We start from the raw sequence: 17,582 nt of genomic DNA, 5'->3' as shown, positions 1-17,582 counted from the left end.
ATCATCTCACTCTCAGTCACATTCAAAATGGTTTGAACCTTAGCAGGATCAGTGGCTACGCCCTCCTGAGAAATGATGTGGCCCAAAAACTTAACAGACCTCCTCAAAAACTTGCACTTAGACGGAGACAGTTTAAGATTGTGCTCCTGCAACCGCTGGAAAACCATCTCAAGTCTCTGCAGACTCTCTTCCTCCGTCTTAGCAAAAACCATCAGATCATCCAAATAGCAAAGGAGACTTAGAAAGTTTTAGTCCCCAAAGATGGTCAGCATCATTCTCATAAACGTAGCCGGGCTGTTGCAAAGGCCCTGAGGCAAACGATTGTACTCGTGCAGACCTAAAGGAGAGGAAAAGGCAGTGTATTTCTTATCCTCTTCATGCAGTGGCACATTGTAGTACCCTGATGTCAAGTCCATTGTGCTGAAGAAGGCATTACCTCCCAGCGCCGCCAGTACATCAGCCTGATGAGGCAGTGGATGAGCATCCTTCACTGTGCGGGCGTTTAACCACCTAAAGTCAGTACATAGACGCAAGTCCCCATTCTTTTTCCATACCAGCACCAATGGTGAGGCATACTCACTGCTGGATTTTCTGACGATTTCCTTTTCCTCCATATCATCCAGTGTTTCCCTGAGTTTTTGGTAATCAGCTGGAGAAAGCCTACGATAAGGTAATCGAAATGGGCGGTCATCAGTCAGCCGTATGCGATGGCAGAACTCTTTTGCCTCTCCACAATCCAGGCTATGTCTAGAGAACACCGTGTCATACTTCTCAATTAAACCGACAAGTTTGTCTTTCCAGAACTGTGAGACTGGACACTCCTCAACAGACAGGCCTTGAAGTCCAAGATTGCTCAGTGTACTGTTGCCATTAACTACAGTGCCACCAACTGAACTCTTAGCTGTAAGACTGCCATGTGAGCTGTCACATCGTACTTTTGCCACGTTCTGGTAAGCAGCTTGCTGCTTGACATCATCAAAATCCTCCAATGCAATACAAGGGTACACATCTGCCACTTTAGCATTTCGTCTCAGGGTAACTGGCGAAGTTGTTGGATTCACAATCTTCACAGGGAGCCATCCATCCCCCCACAGAGGCGTAACTACTCTCCCTACTAGTATGTGTCGATTCACACAACGAGACGTGCTGGGTTCGACAACAACAGTACTGCCCACAGAGTTTTGTCTTTGGGGGTAAGCGGCCCCACACCAGATGCTCACTCATGGGTTGGAGCGTTACTGCCCTCTTCAACTTAATGGTGCCCACTTTATCTGGGATGGAGTCTCCTCTCCATCTCTCCAGATTTGATAGGAGACGCAGGAACTGGCTGTCCTCACACTGGCCAGAGGGACCTGGCGTACCCACCACCCGCCAGTAGCTGTCATTTGATTTGAACTGTCTAATCAGAGACTTCAACACGTTAGTGCCAACAATGAGTTCATCAACCTGCCCATCTACAATCAGCACTGGGACTACATAACTGAAGCCATAAAGCTGTAGTTTCAAGTCACACATGCCCACTGGGCTAGTTTGCGTCCCACCACAACCCACCAGTATGATGTCTGAAGGAGCTAGAAAGTTCCCCTCTACCACTCCTGCCTCCCTCAACCGAGGTACAATATCTGCGCGCAGAGTAGTAGCCATGGACCCACTATCTAACATCCCCTTCAGCTCAACTTTATCCTGTACTAGCACGGTGGTGTAAAACAAACTGTCATTCTGAGAAATTCTCATTGTGTTCTGAAAAATTACTGTGTTGTTCTTGGGTACTGACTCACAAAAATAAGAATAAACAGATTGGATATCATCATCATCAGTAGAGGAAAAATTAGCCTGCCCCACATTGCCTTCCTCAGAATGGAGGCTTTCTAGTTTTACAGACCTGCCAGTCTGTCCACATTCAGGGCTCTTTCGCTTCCCAGTCTCACTACAGTCAAAGCTCATGTGGCCAGTAGAGAAGCACTTGAAACACAGCTGGTGCATCTGACAGTGAGCTTTGGTCCAGTGATTAGTGCTTCCACAGACAGCGCACTCACGCTCACGTTTGGGGAACTGTTTACGGGGCCCTCTGTTCACAGACTGAGTATTGCTGACAAGAGCCTTCTCTAGCATACTCAAAACTTTCTCTAATGTCCCACCCTCAGATACAGATTGGGCCTGTTCTGGTTCACGGTCACATCGAGAAAAAGATGACACATTAGGTCTGCTCTCAGGATCCACTTCCTCCTGGGGGGAGTCGAAGACAGCAGCCACCTGCTGTGAAAGTTGTATTCTACATGCTTTACGCTCCCTTAACAGTTCATCCAAACGATCCTGTACCTCACTGGCTGTCCAGTCACGAAGGGGTTTGCATTTGAACACTTGGGCCAACTCTTTATCAGGACAGTTGCGCACAAACATGACTGCCAACTCTGAGCGCTGATTGGGCAAAGTTCTACCCTCACCTACAAGATACTGTTCAGCTGCGTCTGCAGCTTTGTTAAGCCTAATCCAGAAATCTAGTGGACCCTCATTAGCATATGGTTTCATTGAATAGAAATCAGCTAATGGCATACCTGAGTAGACAGTATCCCCAAAGTGTTGCATGAGAACACTGAACACTGCCTTAACATCTGTGACAACAGGGTTGTTACGCATCCAGACTTTGGTCACATCCCGTGCCCTCCCCATGAGCCTAGACATCACCTCCCCAACATTCTCAGACCCAGTGTAACCCCTCTTCTCTAGGTAGACTCCCATTAGCTCCTCCCACTCCAGGACAGAGTACTCATCTGAGCCATCACCCCTGAAGAAAGGTGGAGCACTAACCTCTGACTTCACAACCAGATTCAGCTTGGACGCATCAATAAAAGTTGACCCACATTGTTCAGGCCGGGGAAACTGCTGGGATTGGTCAGGGGAATGGGCAGGAGAAAGACTTGAAGCCCCAGGCTGCAGTAAACTCGCTCTGATAGATTCTCCTATCTCTGAACCAATCTGCTTTATAAGGTCACTAAGCTGACTCGGTGTCCCATTATTACTGAGGACTGGGGACGATGGTACATCAAGAGACAGAGGTGGGATACCCTGGTCAGGTGGAGTAAACACCCTACCCCTCCCAGTGCTTGTAAACTCAGGACTAGCAAACACTCTACTCCCAGGAGCTGACTGTACAAATGGTGTAAATGCATGGACACCCCTCCCTCTACCCACACTAACCACACCAAAATCCCCAGCATAACTCATCTTATGGACTTGAGAGTCTTCCATGGCTCAATAGAGAACTAAACTACAATGTAATTTACTGCATACAAATACAAAAAAAAAATACAATAAACAAATTCCCTCAAAACATGCAAATAAACACCAATACAATTATCTAGTGAATATGCTACATTCACCTTCACTATTTACAGTATACATTCACTTATAGCAAACCATCAACAAGTGCGCATGCGCGGATCGCGCATCTCCTCCACATGCACAGCTCCGGTGGTCAGCTTGAGCTAACCAGTCGGCAGGTCGCGGCACCAGTTTGTAGCGTGGTTCGTTCTGCGTTGTGTAATTCTTAATGAAGACGCTGCCACAACTGATGGTCTGCTCGTTGAAATCTTTTTATTTGCCCTGCACACGAAGAGACAACACACACGTTACCCTTGGTGCAGTCACAGCTCTCCGGCACCTTGCTAGCCGAGGGTCAGGCAAAAGAGCGCCAAAAGGAATTAACAGGTGCTGCGTGCACACACTCGCTGCACAACAGCATATACAAGTAAAACTATACAGAACATAATTCTGACAAAATAAAAGACATACCTGCACACGAAGAGACAACACACACGTTACCCTTGGTGCAGTCACAGCTCTCCGGCACCTGCGCGAGCACATGTACACTCACTCAACCACTGTCACAAGTACTTAGAAGTTACAACAGATACCCCAGTCAGTGAGCTCTGTGAAACTTGTTAACATAAATTCCTACACTTTCCACACTATAACAAACGTATGGTTGCAAAACAGTACATTGTATAACCTTATGACAGTTTTATATTAAACAGTTTCGGAGCCAAGGACAACATACCTTGCTAGCCGAGGGTCAGGCAAAAGAGAACGATAAAGTGGTATGGGGATACAGATAACCCGCGATGGGCCAAACCAAAATATACAAAACTTTTACAATCACTTGTATGTACAATATTGGTATGAAAAAGTGTTTGTACACCAAATAAAAACATTAGCTATGCAGCTGTAATTAAATAAAAAAATACACTGAATTATTATTATTATTATCAGATTATTAACATCCCCTCTTGACCTGGCCTATTTGAATTGGTCCTTGTGTGCAATTTGGTGCGTAATCTAGGGGAACAACATCACACTGCTACATTCACCCCCACTGTTTTACACTAGATTATAGGCACAAAACAAAAACACATTACCTCGAAGGGGAACAACATCACACTGCTACATAAAGAGCTTTATTGGTTCGTCTATCTTGTCTAGCAAGCTACCGATGTGGTTGACGAACTGTTGCTGCTGTTGAAAGAGGCGTTCCGTCCACTAGATTATACGTCACGGTAGCAGCATTGCCTTAAAGCCCCAGACCGCCATCTGCTGACTGAAGTGGGTAACGCAGTTGAGTAAAATGTAAATTTAATTTTCAGACAAAAGGTAGGTAGGAATCAGGAACATAGCTAGTCCTAAAATATAAATTAGCCCCCCCCCCTAAATAATTCAATATCAGTCAATATATTTTTTCTGTGATTTCTTATTTTCGTCAACCGTTCCATCGCATCAGAAACGTCTTACCGGGCCGGCACTAGGACGGGGGGAGGCTGCTGCACTACTAACTGTTAGACTTTATTCAGCAAAGATGGCGGACAGAAGTAATAGGAGAGATGGGAACCCCTACACAAAACTGAACAGAATCAAAGAAAGCGGACAGAAATACTAGGATGGAAGCAACTGTAAGGGATTATAACGTCATAAAAAATCATGCAAAAACATGTACAGTTGACAGGAATGTTTGTTCATGTAGAGACAAACGATTATGCATTTTTTTAACATAAAATTCATTTACGAAAATCGCGATATAGCCGGCTAGCTGACTAGCTAACATTAGCCAGCTAGCTGACTAGAGCTAGCTGACTAGCTAACATTAGCCAGTTAGCTGGCTAGCTTTATGGGTGTTGTGACATGAGAATGAAATTGTAATTCTGGTTGTTTTAGGGACTCATGAAACAACCAGCAAACCAGGCTTTCGTTTTGTGTAACAGTGGATGTAAATAATCTAGCTAGCTGAAGAATTTACAGCAAATTGAATGTACAATTTTGTAAGCTTGCCTTGCTGATATTTGCCATGCAGATAGATGAAATCACGTAGCTAGCTATGTTCTTGCTTATTGTGCAGTGGATGATTAAAATCCCTCTATGCCTATGGATGTGTAGCTAGCTATCTAGCCGATCTGTGTATGGACCCAAACGTTTGGTATACATATTAGTCCAGAACCTAGCTATGAACCTCAGCTATCATAGCCAGTTGTATCAACTTCAAAACAGCCTGAATGACATTAATGAAGCCTATGGATTGAGTAGAATATAATATGTTGTGCCAAGGATGCAAGTCGTATATACATGTAGTTATTACCATGCATGAGATCCCCACATTGTAGCCTGTACATTTAATATATCACTAATCATGTACTCTACCGTGGCAAATAAAAGTGCAGTTTAAGTATGAATGTCTTTGAGATGATTTTTCAGTCATATCCAATACCAGGAGTATCAAATTCCAGTCTTTGAATGATGCTGTGTCTGCATGTATGTATTACAATTATACACTTCAACAGTGTTTACCAATCTTGGTCCTGGGACATCAATGGTTACACATTGTAACTACTAGACTAGAAACAGGATTTAACTAGTTAATTCATATATACAGAAATATAATTTAAAAAAACAGAACACTACACTTCCTATGCATCATGTAAATACTCCAACACCGGTTCATCTCAACATCTAATGCCCTTCATCTGCATTGATCTGATAAACACAGGATAGGTGGAGTATTTCATCACATTACACTTCATTTCAACCAGTAGAGAATGTGAAACGCTTTATTGAAAAGCTCATTATCCAAGTGTTACAAATACAAGTTCAATCTGTACTTCAATGCACATCTGTTGTGCATTATAAAAACAGAGGAAGAAAGAGGAGATGGAGAGAGAGAGGTGTAAAAGACAGAAAGGGAAAGAGGTAAGCACATAGGAGCAGGGAAGGCAGCACATGATTAATGAATCACAGTGCAACCTAAAAATTCTCTCAGTTCATTACAATTACATAATAGGGTCTCTAGTCGGCACAAAGGTCATCTTAAAAGAGGGTGAGGTGGCGATGATGGGACTGGGGGTTGGCATCCTCTCACATCAAAACATCTCTGCAGACGAGAGACAGATGGAGAGAGAGAGCATGTTTAAGCCTTGTGTTTTTATTTTTTATTCTAACATTGTTAGTCATCAATCAGGAGGTGAAATGCAAAACTGACCTTGGATCATTAACTCTGGGGCTACTGCATCTATCTGTATTTCAATGTAAAGCATCTCTTTAATAATATTTCCTGTATAATAGGGTGCCGTCTTTCGGATGGGACGTTAAACGGGTGTCCTGACTCTCTGAGGTCATTAAAGATCCCATGGCACTTATCGTAAGAGTAGGGGTGTTAACCCCGGTGTCCTGGCTAAATTCCCAATCTGGCCCTCAAACCATCATGGTCACCTAATAATCCCCAGTTTACAATTGGCTCATTCATCCCCCTCCTCTCCCCTGTAACTATTCCCCAGGTCGTTGCTGCAAATGAGAACGTGTTCTCAGTCAACTTACCTGGTAAAATAATGGTAAAATAAATAAATAAAAATAATATAAACTGACCTGGGATCATTAACTCTGGGACTACTGCATCTCTCTGTATTTCAATGTAAAGCAACTCTTTAATAATACTTCCTGTATAATATAAACTGACCTGGGATCATTAACTCTGGGACTACTGCATCTCTGTCTGTATTTCAATGTAAAGCATCTCTTTAATAATACTTCCTGTTGACCTGACCATGTGACCTCTCACCTCTGACCATGCTGTGCCCTCGATGTAGCCTGTTCAGATGCAGGAGGGGTTCACCGACACAGCTGATATAACCTAGAGGATTTAGGGAGAAGGGGAGAGAGGGATGAAGTGAAGGAGAGAGACTGTTATTGAGAAAATAAGGTAGTTAAAGCCACAGTGTTCAACAGGAATCTGTGTGTGGCCTCGACTGGTGTCCACACCACACTAAGTGGCTGCAGAGTACTTTATGCTGAAAAACATGAACGGACACATGAGGACAAACAATATAGTGTAGTTATATAGTGTCTTACTATTCTCCATGGTTGGCCCTCTTGCCTATTCTTTGAAGGTGGAAGGAGCCACAGTTATACACCTGAACCTGCTTACTGCACAACACAATCCATCAATCAGATTGATACATGAGTGTGTAGGTGTGGGTTATAGGGTGTCCAATTGTTCTAAATTTTTTCAATATTAGTGATTTAAGATAGCCTGTTTTGTTTTTGCACAGACATCACACCCTTACCTAAACAGCACCCTCACCTGAGAAGTAGAAATCAAAGGGAGAGAAACTGTGAATTGAATAACTGCAGTTGACATAGCTAAGTAAATGGAAGAATACTCTTATTGCAATGTGGATGGCTCTTAAAAGAGCCTTTGGTTGTGCATAGTGTAGTCTATGGTGTTGCCAGGGAACAGCACCCTCTTTGAAGAAGTAGGAGGTGAAGATCTCCTGCACACGGATTGCCTCTCTTGCTGCGTTGTTGGACACCGTCCTTGAAACATCCTGCAGAGCAGCAGACTCCTCCTCTGGGACACGGCGGCCAGCTGCAGATCCCCTCCTGGTCCTCGTGTCCATCCTCATGAAGTTACACAGGACACAGGTAGCCTTCACACACCTGAATTCCTCCAGGAGGCAGTCCCAGATGACCCTGGTCACCCAACCTTGCAGTGCCCTGCAGGGTAACTGTAGGCAATCGTTTTGAAGGAATCTCCAGTTACAAGGTATCTGTAGGAATATGGAAGACAATGTAATTATTAGACTGTTACATCACCAGGTCATTGTGGATTACTAAAGTATAATATCCCTGATAACAAATCATGATAACATTGGATTGATAGATGCATGGGCACACATATGTACATGTGTAGCATTTGACAATAACAGGATCATATCAAGGATGACATCACAAATGAATACATAAATACCACTTGAAGCTTGATGAGTTGATCATTTGAATCAGCTGTGCAGTGCTGAGGCAAAAACAACAATGTGCCTCTTTGAGTCCCCAGGACTGAGAACCACTGCTCTTCATTGGGACCTCTTCATATGTAGACTGGCTTTCATAGCGCTCTTTATCTGAGGACAGAAAACCTCAAGAAACACACTTCATTATAGTCAAATTACACCACACTGAATATTATGTTACTATTATCTCCATCCTCACGTCTAGGGACAGGAACTACACAAAAGTACCTGCCCTATCCAGAATAGCCTCCTCTCTCACTGACAGTTGGGGCTGCTATCCTTTCACCCTCCTCCATGGCTGTTAGCTAGCTACCTACAAATGCATTTGGAGTTTGTTTTTTACAGTGATAAATACATCAAGATAGCTAGCTAATATGAAGTTAGGTAGCTGATGATATTTAATTAACTTAGCTAGCTATCTATACAGTCTTTGAAGTTGGCTAGATAGCTAGCTAACCAACTAGATTTGAGTTAGCCTGCACTGTAGCTAGTTAGCTAATAATACATAGATTTTGAAAATGTAAAGAAAAACTATTTACTTACTTGAACAGGTTCTCCCAGCCATGTGGACAACTGGAAACAGGGCAGCAAAGTTTGTCACCAGAGCGTTTTAGAGGATATTACTATTGAACTATGTACCCATTTAATAACCAGACCTTCATACAAACTTGCTCTGCTGAATTCTTGACGGAGTCACAACGGGCGGCCTAAGCGGCACACAGCAGTTTACCGCTATTTATCTAGTGTACATTCACCCTCAGTCACCTTGTCCTAGAGAGATTTACATGGTTATCAAAACGTCACACCAGGGTGAGCCTAAACAAAACACAGCCCTGTGGGGAAAATGAATGGTGGAAAAACGATGTGAACCATTTCCCTGTTTGACCTGTAGTTGTTATGGATATTATGACTCTACAGCGCCCCCCAGTGGACGGGTCACAATATGTTCCATTGATAAAGCAGACTTAATTTAACCTCCATGACGGGTCACAATATGTTCCATTGATAAAGCAGACTTTATTTAACCTCCATGACGGGTCACAATATGTTCCATTGATAAAGCAGACTTTATTTAACCTCCATGACGGGTCACAATATGTTCCATTGATAAAGCAGACTTTATTTAACCTCCATGACATCTTGTTTTTACATGACGTTGTAGATTGCAGCGGTATATAGTATGTATTTAGGATGTTTTCAGCGTGTTTTTAACCCTTTCAGACAATGGATTAATCGCAATTTTAAAAAACAGTACACTAACATTACATTAAGTAAACTCAATTTTGACAGCCCAAACAAAAACACACATTCTCAGTCAAAAACACAAGTCAGAACACAGCCTCTCTATTCTCTCATGTGTTTTCAGGTACTCTGACTGGGAAAATGTCTTTCCACAATGAGAGCAGGGGTATGTCTTCTCCTCCTGTGTATTTGTATGTATTCTTTCATGCTCTTTCAGGTACCTTAACCGGGTAAATCTCTTTCCACACTGGGAGCAGCGGTACATCTTCTTGTGTTCTCTCATGCTGGTTCAGGTTTCCTAACTGGGAACATTGGAAAGGCTTTTTTCCTGTGTGTGTCTCTTATGTGTTTTCAGGCTCCCTAACTGAGTACAACTCTTTCCACACTGGGAGCAGTGATGTCGTCCTGCTGGTTTGGACGTCTCTGGGTCTGGTTCTCCTGAAGGACTCTTCCTGCTGTCAGAAGGAAAGTCTGGTCTCTCTCCTGTCAAAGACAAACAGATTATTTAATTAAACAGACTTGAATGAAACCTCCACATGATAAAACTTCCTATGACGTTTAATCTAGACTAGATCCCTCAATAACCTGAAGTCAGTTTTCACAAGTATTATAAAACCGACTTCAAAATTCAGGTCTCTGTGTGCTTCTTAGGATGTCCAGGCAGGTGATTCACTTCTAACTTAAGTCTTGCAGGTGTTTACATGGTTTGACACATCTGCCAGGTGATTCACTTCTAACTTAAGTCTTGCAGGTGTTTACATGGTTTGACACATCAGCCAGGAGATTCACTTCTAACTTAAGTCTTGCAGGTGTTTACATGGTTTGACACATCTGCCAGGTGATTCACTTCTAACTTAAGTCTTGCAGGTGTTTACATGGTTTGACACATCTGCCAGGTGATTCACTTCTAACCGAAGTCTTGCAGGTGTTTACATGGTTTGACACATCTGCCAGGTGATCCACTTCTAACTTAAGTCTTGCAGGTGTTTACATGGTTTGACACATCTGCCAGGTGATTCACTTCTAACCGAAGTCTTGCAGGTGTTTACATGGTTTGACACATCTGCCAGGTGATTCACTTCTAACCGAAGTCTTGCAGGTGTTTACATGGTTTGACACATCTGCCAGGTGATTAAAAATCTAATTTCAGTACCAGTGTATTATATATATCTTTTTTCACCAATGTCATGAAATCCAATTGCAACTCCTCTACGGACTCGGGGGAGAGGCGAAGGTCGAGAGCCATGCGTCCTCCGAAACACGACCCTGCCAAGCCGCACTGCACATCTTGACACGCTGCTCGCTTAACCTGGAAGTGATACTGCCTGGATTAGAACCATAAAATGATGCAGCTAATGATCATTAGATTAGAACCAGGGACTGTAGTTAGGCCTCTAGTGACGCCAATGACAAGCATATCCATTACATGATGCAGCCACCACCATGCTTGAAAATATGTAGTCAGTGATGTGTTGAATTTGCCCCAAACATAACGCTTTTGTATTCAGGATATAAAGTTAATTTTCTCAATAGGGGGGGCGCTATTTCCACTTTGTAAAAAATCGTTCCCAAATTAAACAGCCTCGTACTCAATTCTTGCTCGTGCATATTATTATTACTATTGGATACAAAAACACTCTAGTTTCTAAAACCGTTTGAATTATATCTGTGAGTAAAACAGAACTCATTTTGCAGCAAACTTCCTGTCAGGAAGTGAGAAATCTGAAATCGAGGGCTCTGTTCCAGGGTCAGTTTATTAATTTGCATGGAATCTATGGGTCTAAATGCACTGCATACGCCTTCCCCTAGATGTCAGTAGGCAGTGAAAATTGGAATGGGGTGTATAGCTCTATCTGAGGCCGAATAAGACCTGTTGGAATGACGCGACCACTCTTTCCTTTCTTCACCATGGCGCGAAAGGGTCACCTGGATTGTGTTCTGAAAAGCTTTCGTTATCGACGTTAGATATCTCCGGCTCTGATTTTATTTGATATATGTGTTAAAAACATCATAAACTAGTTATATTAAACCGAGTTATATCAGTTTATATCAGTTGATTGCGATTTTCGGTATTTTGTTTGTTATGCGTTCTGGTGAGTTGGGCACTTCCGTGCCGCATGGCCAGCTTTGGTTGCTAATTCGACAGATGAAGAGGGCATTCTACAACCAAACAACGATTATTCTGGACAAAGGACCCTTTGTACAAGATTCTGATGGAAGATCATCAAAAGTAGGAACCATTTATGATGTTATTTCGTATTTCTGTCGAAAATGTTTAGACTATATTCCGCCCAGATTTCAGGCGCTGTCTCACTATAACGTAAGCTGTATGTCGTACTAAGGTTACTTTTAAAAATCTAACACAGCGGTTGCATTAAGAACTAGTGTATCTTTCATTTGCTGTCCAACCTGTATTTTTTAGTAAAGTATATGATTAGTTATTTGATTAGATGATGTGAGTGTCAGAAATATATCCGGATTATTTTGTGCAGTTTGGCTAGTATTCACATTGTTCAACCACGAATTGTACCGCTAAATATGCACATTTTCGAACAAACCATATATGTATTGTGTAATATGATGTTATAGGACTGTCATCTGATGAAGTTTGAGAAGGTTAGTGAAAAAATTTATATCTTTTGCTGGTTTATTCGCTATCGCTAACGTGCCTTGAATGAATGCGGTTGTGTGGTAGGCTATTGTAGTAAGCTAATATAATGCTATATTGTGTTTTCGCTGTAAAACACTTAAAAAATCTGAAATATTGGCTGGATTCACAAGATGTTTGTCTTTCATTTGCTGTACACCGTGTATTTTTTATAAATGTTTTATGATGAGTATTTAGGTATTTCACGTTGGTTTTTGTAGTTATTCTAGCTGCTTTGGTGAGACTTGTGATGGTGGCTGCAATGTAAAACTATGATTTATACCTGAAATATGCACATTTTTCAAACATAACATATGCTATACAATAAATATGTTATAGGACTGTCATCTGATGAAGTTGTTTCTTGGTTAGTGACTATTTATATCTCTATTTGGTCGGTTTTGTGATAGCTACCTATGCAGTAAAAAAATGGTGAAAATATGCGGTTGGGTCTTTTGCTATCGTGGTTAGCTAATAGAAATACATATTGCGTTTTCCCTGTAAAACATTTTAAAAATCGGAAATGATGGCTGGATTCACAAGATGTGTATCTTTCATCTGGTGTCTTGAACTTGTGATTTCATGATATTTAGATGCTAGTATTTACTTGTGGCGCTATGCTAGGCTATGCTAGTCGGCTTTTTTACTGATGAGGGTGCTCCCGGATCCGGGATGAGTACCAAGTAGAAGTTAATTGCTTTGCCACATTGTTTTTCAGTATTACTTTAGTGCCTTATTGCAAACAGAATGAATGTTTTGGAATATTTGTATTCTATACAGGCTTCCATCTTTTCACTCTGTCATTTAGGTTAGTATTGTGGAGTAACTACAATGTTGTTGATCCATCCTCAGTTTTGTCCTATCACAACCATTAAACACTAACTATTTTAAAGTCACCATTGGCCTCATGGTAAAATCCCTGAGCGGTTTCCTTCCTCTCCAGCAACTGAGTTAGTGACTGGGTATATTGATACACCATCTAAAGTGTAATTAATAACTTCACCATGCTCAAAGGGATATTCAATGTCTGCTTTTTTTTACCCATCTACCAATAGGTGCCCTTCTTTGTGAGGCGTTGGAAAACCTCCCTGGTCTTTGTGGTTGAATCTGTGTTTGAAATTCACTGCTCGACTGAGGGACATTACAGATAATTGTACGTGTGGGGTACAGAGATGAGGTAGTCATTCAGACATCATGTTAAACACTATTATTGCACACAGTGAGTCCCTGCAACTTATTATGTGACTTGTTAAGCAAAATCTTTACTCCTGAACTTATTTAGGCTTTTAATTACATTTGTAAACATTTCCAAAAACGTAATTCCACTTTGACATTATGGGGTATTGAATCCATTTAACCCCAGTATCTCTACTTGCACATTTATCTTCTGCTATTCACATTCCCTACCATTCCAGTGTTTAATTGCTATATTGTAATTACTTCGCCACCATGGTCTATTTATTGCCTAACCTCTCTTATCCTACCTTATTTGCACATGCTCTATATAGATTTTTCTACTGTATAATTGATTTTATGTTTGGTTATTCCATGTGTAACTCTGTGTTGTTGTATGTGTCATTGCAAATGAGAACTTCTTCTCAACTAGTCTACCTGGTTAAATAAAGGTGAAATAAAAATACATTTTAAATTCAGGATGTAACACAACAACATGTGGGACCAGTCAAGGGGTGTGAAAACTTTCTGAAGTCTCTGTATATATAAAACTCCCCCCACCCAGCAATCTAATAGCATCAGTAAAATCTGTTGAAATAAAACCACAGATAAATATACCTAACATAGTACAATCTAATAGCATCAGTAGAATCTGTTGAAATAAAACCACAGATAAATATACCTAACATAGTACCTCTATTAAACAATACATCACAATACAGCAGAAATAGTTACACATTATAGAGACCCATTCCTGGATGTACAGGTCTGTTGGATAAACATTCAGAAATAGTTACACATTATAGAGGCCCATTCATGGTTGTACAGGTCTGTTGGATAAACCTTCAGAAATAGTTACACATTATAGATCTATTCATGGATGTACAGGTCTGTTGGATAAACCTTCAGAAATAGTTACACATTATAGATCCATTCATGGTGGTACAGGTCTGTTGGATAAACCTTCAGAAATAGTTACACATTATAGAGACCCATTCATGGATGTATAGGTCTGTTGGATAAACCTTCAGAAATGTCCGCTGCTGATTTCTTCCAGGTGTCCATAGCGGACACCCTGGTCCTGTGAATCCTGGCCGTGGACAAATTCTCAGTCAGAAACACAAGTCAGAACACAGCCTCTCTATTCTCTCGTGTGTTTTCAGGTCCTCTGACTGGGAAAATGTCTTTTCACAATGAGAGCAGTGGTATGTTGTCTCCTCCTGTGTATTAGTGTGTTGGAAAGGCTTTTCTCTTGTGTGTTTTCTCTCGTGCGTTTTCAGACTCCCTGACCACGTAAAACCCTTTCCACAGTGAGAACAGTGATATGGCTCTTCTTCTGTGTGTATTCTCTCATGCCCAACCAGGGCCCCTAACTGAGTAAAATTCTTTCCACAGTGGGAACAGTGATACGGCTTCTCTCCTGTGTGTATTCTCTCATGCGTTTTCAGACTCCCTGACATCCTAAAACCCTTTCCACAGTGAGAACAGTGGTAGGGCTTTTCTCCTGTGTGTATTCTCTCATGCCCAACCAGGGCCCCTAACTGAGTAAAACTCTTTCCACAGTGAGAACAGTGATACGGCTTTTCTCCTGTGTGTATTCTCTCGTGCGTTTTCAGACTCCCTGACATCCTAAAACTCTTTCCACAGTGAGAACAGTGATACGGCGTTTCTCCTGTGTGTATTCTCTCATGCATTTTCAGACTACTTGACAACCTAAAACTCTTTCCACAGTGAGAACAGTGATACGGCTTTTCTCCTGTGTGTATTCTCTCATGCATTTTCAGGCTCCCTGACCATCTAAAACTCTTTCCACAGTGGGAGCAGTGGTGTTGGTTAGGCGTCTCTGGGTCTGTTTCCTCTGAGGAACTCTTCCCGCTGTCAGAGTCTGGTCTCTCTCCTGCCAAAAGACAAACAGATGATTTAGTTAAACAGAGAGACCTGAATGAAACCTGCATTAAATAAAATTGTCTTCCTATGAGGTTTAATCTAGACTAGATCCCTCAATAACCTGACGTCAGTCTTCACAACATTACATCATTAAAAATAAACTTGGTGACGGTGAGATTTAAAAACAAATGATGTAGAGCTCGAAATCTAATCTCTCAGGGAATGTCATGTTTACAGGCTGAGCAGAGCTCTATAATAATAGATAATGTCATGGTTACAGGCTGAGCAGAGCTCTATAATAATAGATAATGTCATGGTTACAGGCTGAACAGAGCTCTATAATAATAGATAATGTCATGGTTACAGGCTGAGCAGAGCTCTATAATAATAGATAATGTCATGGTTACAGGCTGAGCAGAGCTCTATAATAATAGATAATGTCATGGTTACAGGCTGAACAGAGCTCTATAATAATAGATAATGTCATGTTTATAGGCTGAACAGAGCTCTATAATAATAGATAATGTCATGGTTACAGGCTGAGCAGAGCTCTATAATAATAGATAATGTCATGGTTACAGGCTGAACAGAGCTCTATAATAATAGATAATGTCATGGTTACAGGCTGAGCAGAGCTCTATAATAATAGATAATGTCGTGTTTATAGGCTGAACAGAGATGGTTGTTTGCCATTCTGTGAGACAATTAAGTTGTGATTTTGTGGTGGGGGGGGGGACTCTGATCGTATACACGTTACAGTTAAGCAATAAGACCCGAGGAAGTGTGGTATATGGCCAATATAGCATGGTTAAAGACTGTCCTTACGCACGACGCAATGCAGAGTGCCTGGATACAGCCCTTAGCCGTGGTATGTTGGCCATATATCACAAACCCCCGGGGTGGATTATTGCAATTATAAACTGGTTACCAACGCAATTAGAGCAGTAAAAATACATGTTTTGTCATGCCCATGGTATACGCCTGATATACCACGGCTGTCAGCCAATCAGCATTCAGGGCTTTAATCACCCATTTTAAAATGTAGCTTTAACATTATATTATCACATTAATTCCTATAGTACAGAACAACATTTTCAATTATAGAATTTCAGTAGCATGCTGCTTAAAAACCACACATTCATTCAAAACCTTTAAAGAGTTAGAGCCCGTTTTTAAGACAGTACTTACTGGTGGTAATCAGATCTCCTGATTCCTCTGTCAATATGACCGTTATCTCTCCCTCTTTCTCCTTCTTCACTCCAAAAACTGCCTCCTCCTCTTTCTCTTCCTCTTCTTTCAATGTAACATCCTCTTCCACTCTGAATGCGTCTTTCTCTTCTTCTTTCACTGTAACAGCCTCATCCTCTACTTCTTGTTTTACTATCACATCATCTTCTTCCTTCTCCTATTTCACGACAATATTCTGCCCCAGAGCTTCTTTCTCCGTCCAGCAGACCCCCTCTTCTTTAACGAGAGGGGGGATATTTAGTGAGCTCATGGTCGGGGATAATAGCTAGCTAGCTATCATTAGCGACTAGGCTAGTGCTAACTTAACCAGCCAGCTACTATAGCTGACTAATACAAAATAACGTAATATTAAATTAAATAGGTTAACAAGTAGATACTACCCAAGTGTGTCGAAAACACAGTAGGTAATATACACCGAAAGCGAATAAATAGCTTGAATCTTTCGGCTATGTTGGCTAGCAAGCTACCGAGGTGGTTGACGAGCTGTTTATGAAGAACCGTCCACTAGATTATACGTCACGCTGGCAGCGTCGCCTGAAAGACGCACAACGCCGTCTGCTGACTGGAGGGGAAACGCAGTTGAGGATCATATTTTATTTTCAGACAAAGATTATTGTAAATATATGTAATTAAATAATACCATTATAGTGAGACATACAAAGACAGGAATGTGTTGATTGATTAGTGCGAATATTTTTTTTTTACTACTGCACATTTAAGGCAGTTTCATTAAGTCAAAATAAATCTAAATAATTAGCAAGCTACTGTAGGTCCATACTGCTCCTACATTGTGTAACAATATATCACATAGATGTATATAATGAACAGACTAGGTCTATACTGCTCCTACATGGTGTAACAATACATCATGTAGATGTATATAATGAACAGACTAGATCTATACTGCTCCTACATGGTGTAACAATACATCATGTAGATGTATATAATGAATAGACTAGGTCTATACTGCTCCTACATGGTGTAACAATACATCATGTAGATGTATATAATGAACAGACTAGGTCTATACTGCTCCTACATGGTGTAACAATACATCATGT

General features: G+C 41.3%; 1 protein-coding gene and 1 long non-coding RNA gene across 2 annotated transcripts; both read right to left on the bottom strand.

The window, feature by feature from the left end:
* Positions 1-6,074: 6,074 nt before the first annotated feature.
* LOC129842705 (uncharacterized) lies at positions 6,075-7,967 on the bottom strand. Its single transcript, XR_008757667.1, has 2 exons — positions 7,097-7,967; positions 6,075-6,412 (listed from the first exon to the last, which is right to left on the bottom strand). It is a non-coding gene; the product is annotated as an uncharacterized LOC129842705 (long non-coding RNA).
* A 5,515-nt stretch (positions 7,968-13,482) lies between these two features.
* On the bottom strand, positions 13,483-16,771 carry LOC129842710 (zinc finger protein 239-like). Its single transcript, XM_055911334.1, has 3 exons — positions 16,730-16,771; positions 16,462-16,678; positions 13,483-15,283 (listed from the first exon to the last, which is right to left on the bottom strand). Exons 1-3 carry the CDS (start codon positions 16,769-16,771, stop codon positions 14,499-14,501), a joined length of 1,044 nt encoding a protein of 347 aa, XP_055767309.1. The 3' UTR covers positions 13,483-14,498.
* Positions 16,772-17,582: the final 811 nt, after the last annotated feature.

The sequence above is a fragment of the Salvelinus fontinalis genome, unplaced genomic scaffold, assembly GCF_029448725.1.
Source record: "Salvelinus fontinalis isolate EN_2023a unplaced genomic scaffold, ASM2944872v1 scaffold_0061, whole genome shotgun sequence".
NCBI lineage: Eukaryota > Metazoa > Chordata > Actinopteri > Salmoniformes > Salmonidae > Salvelinus > Salvelinus fontinalis.
Note: the sequence above shows the minus strand (reverse complement) of the source record. Positions and strands in the feature narration are given on the sequence as shown.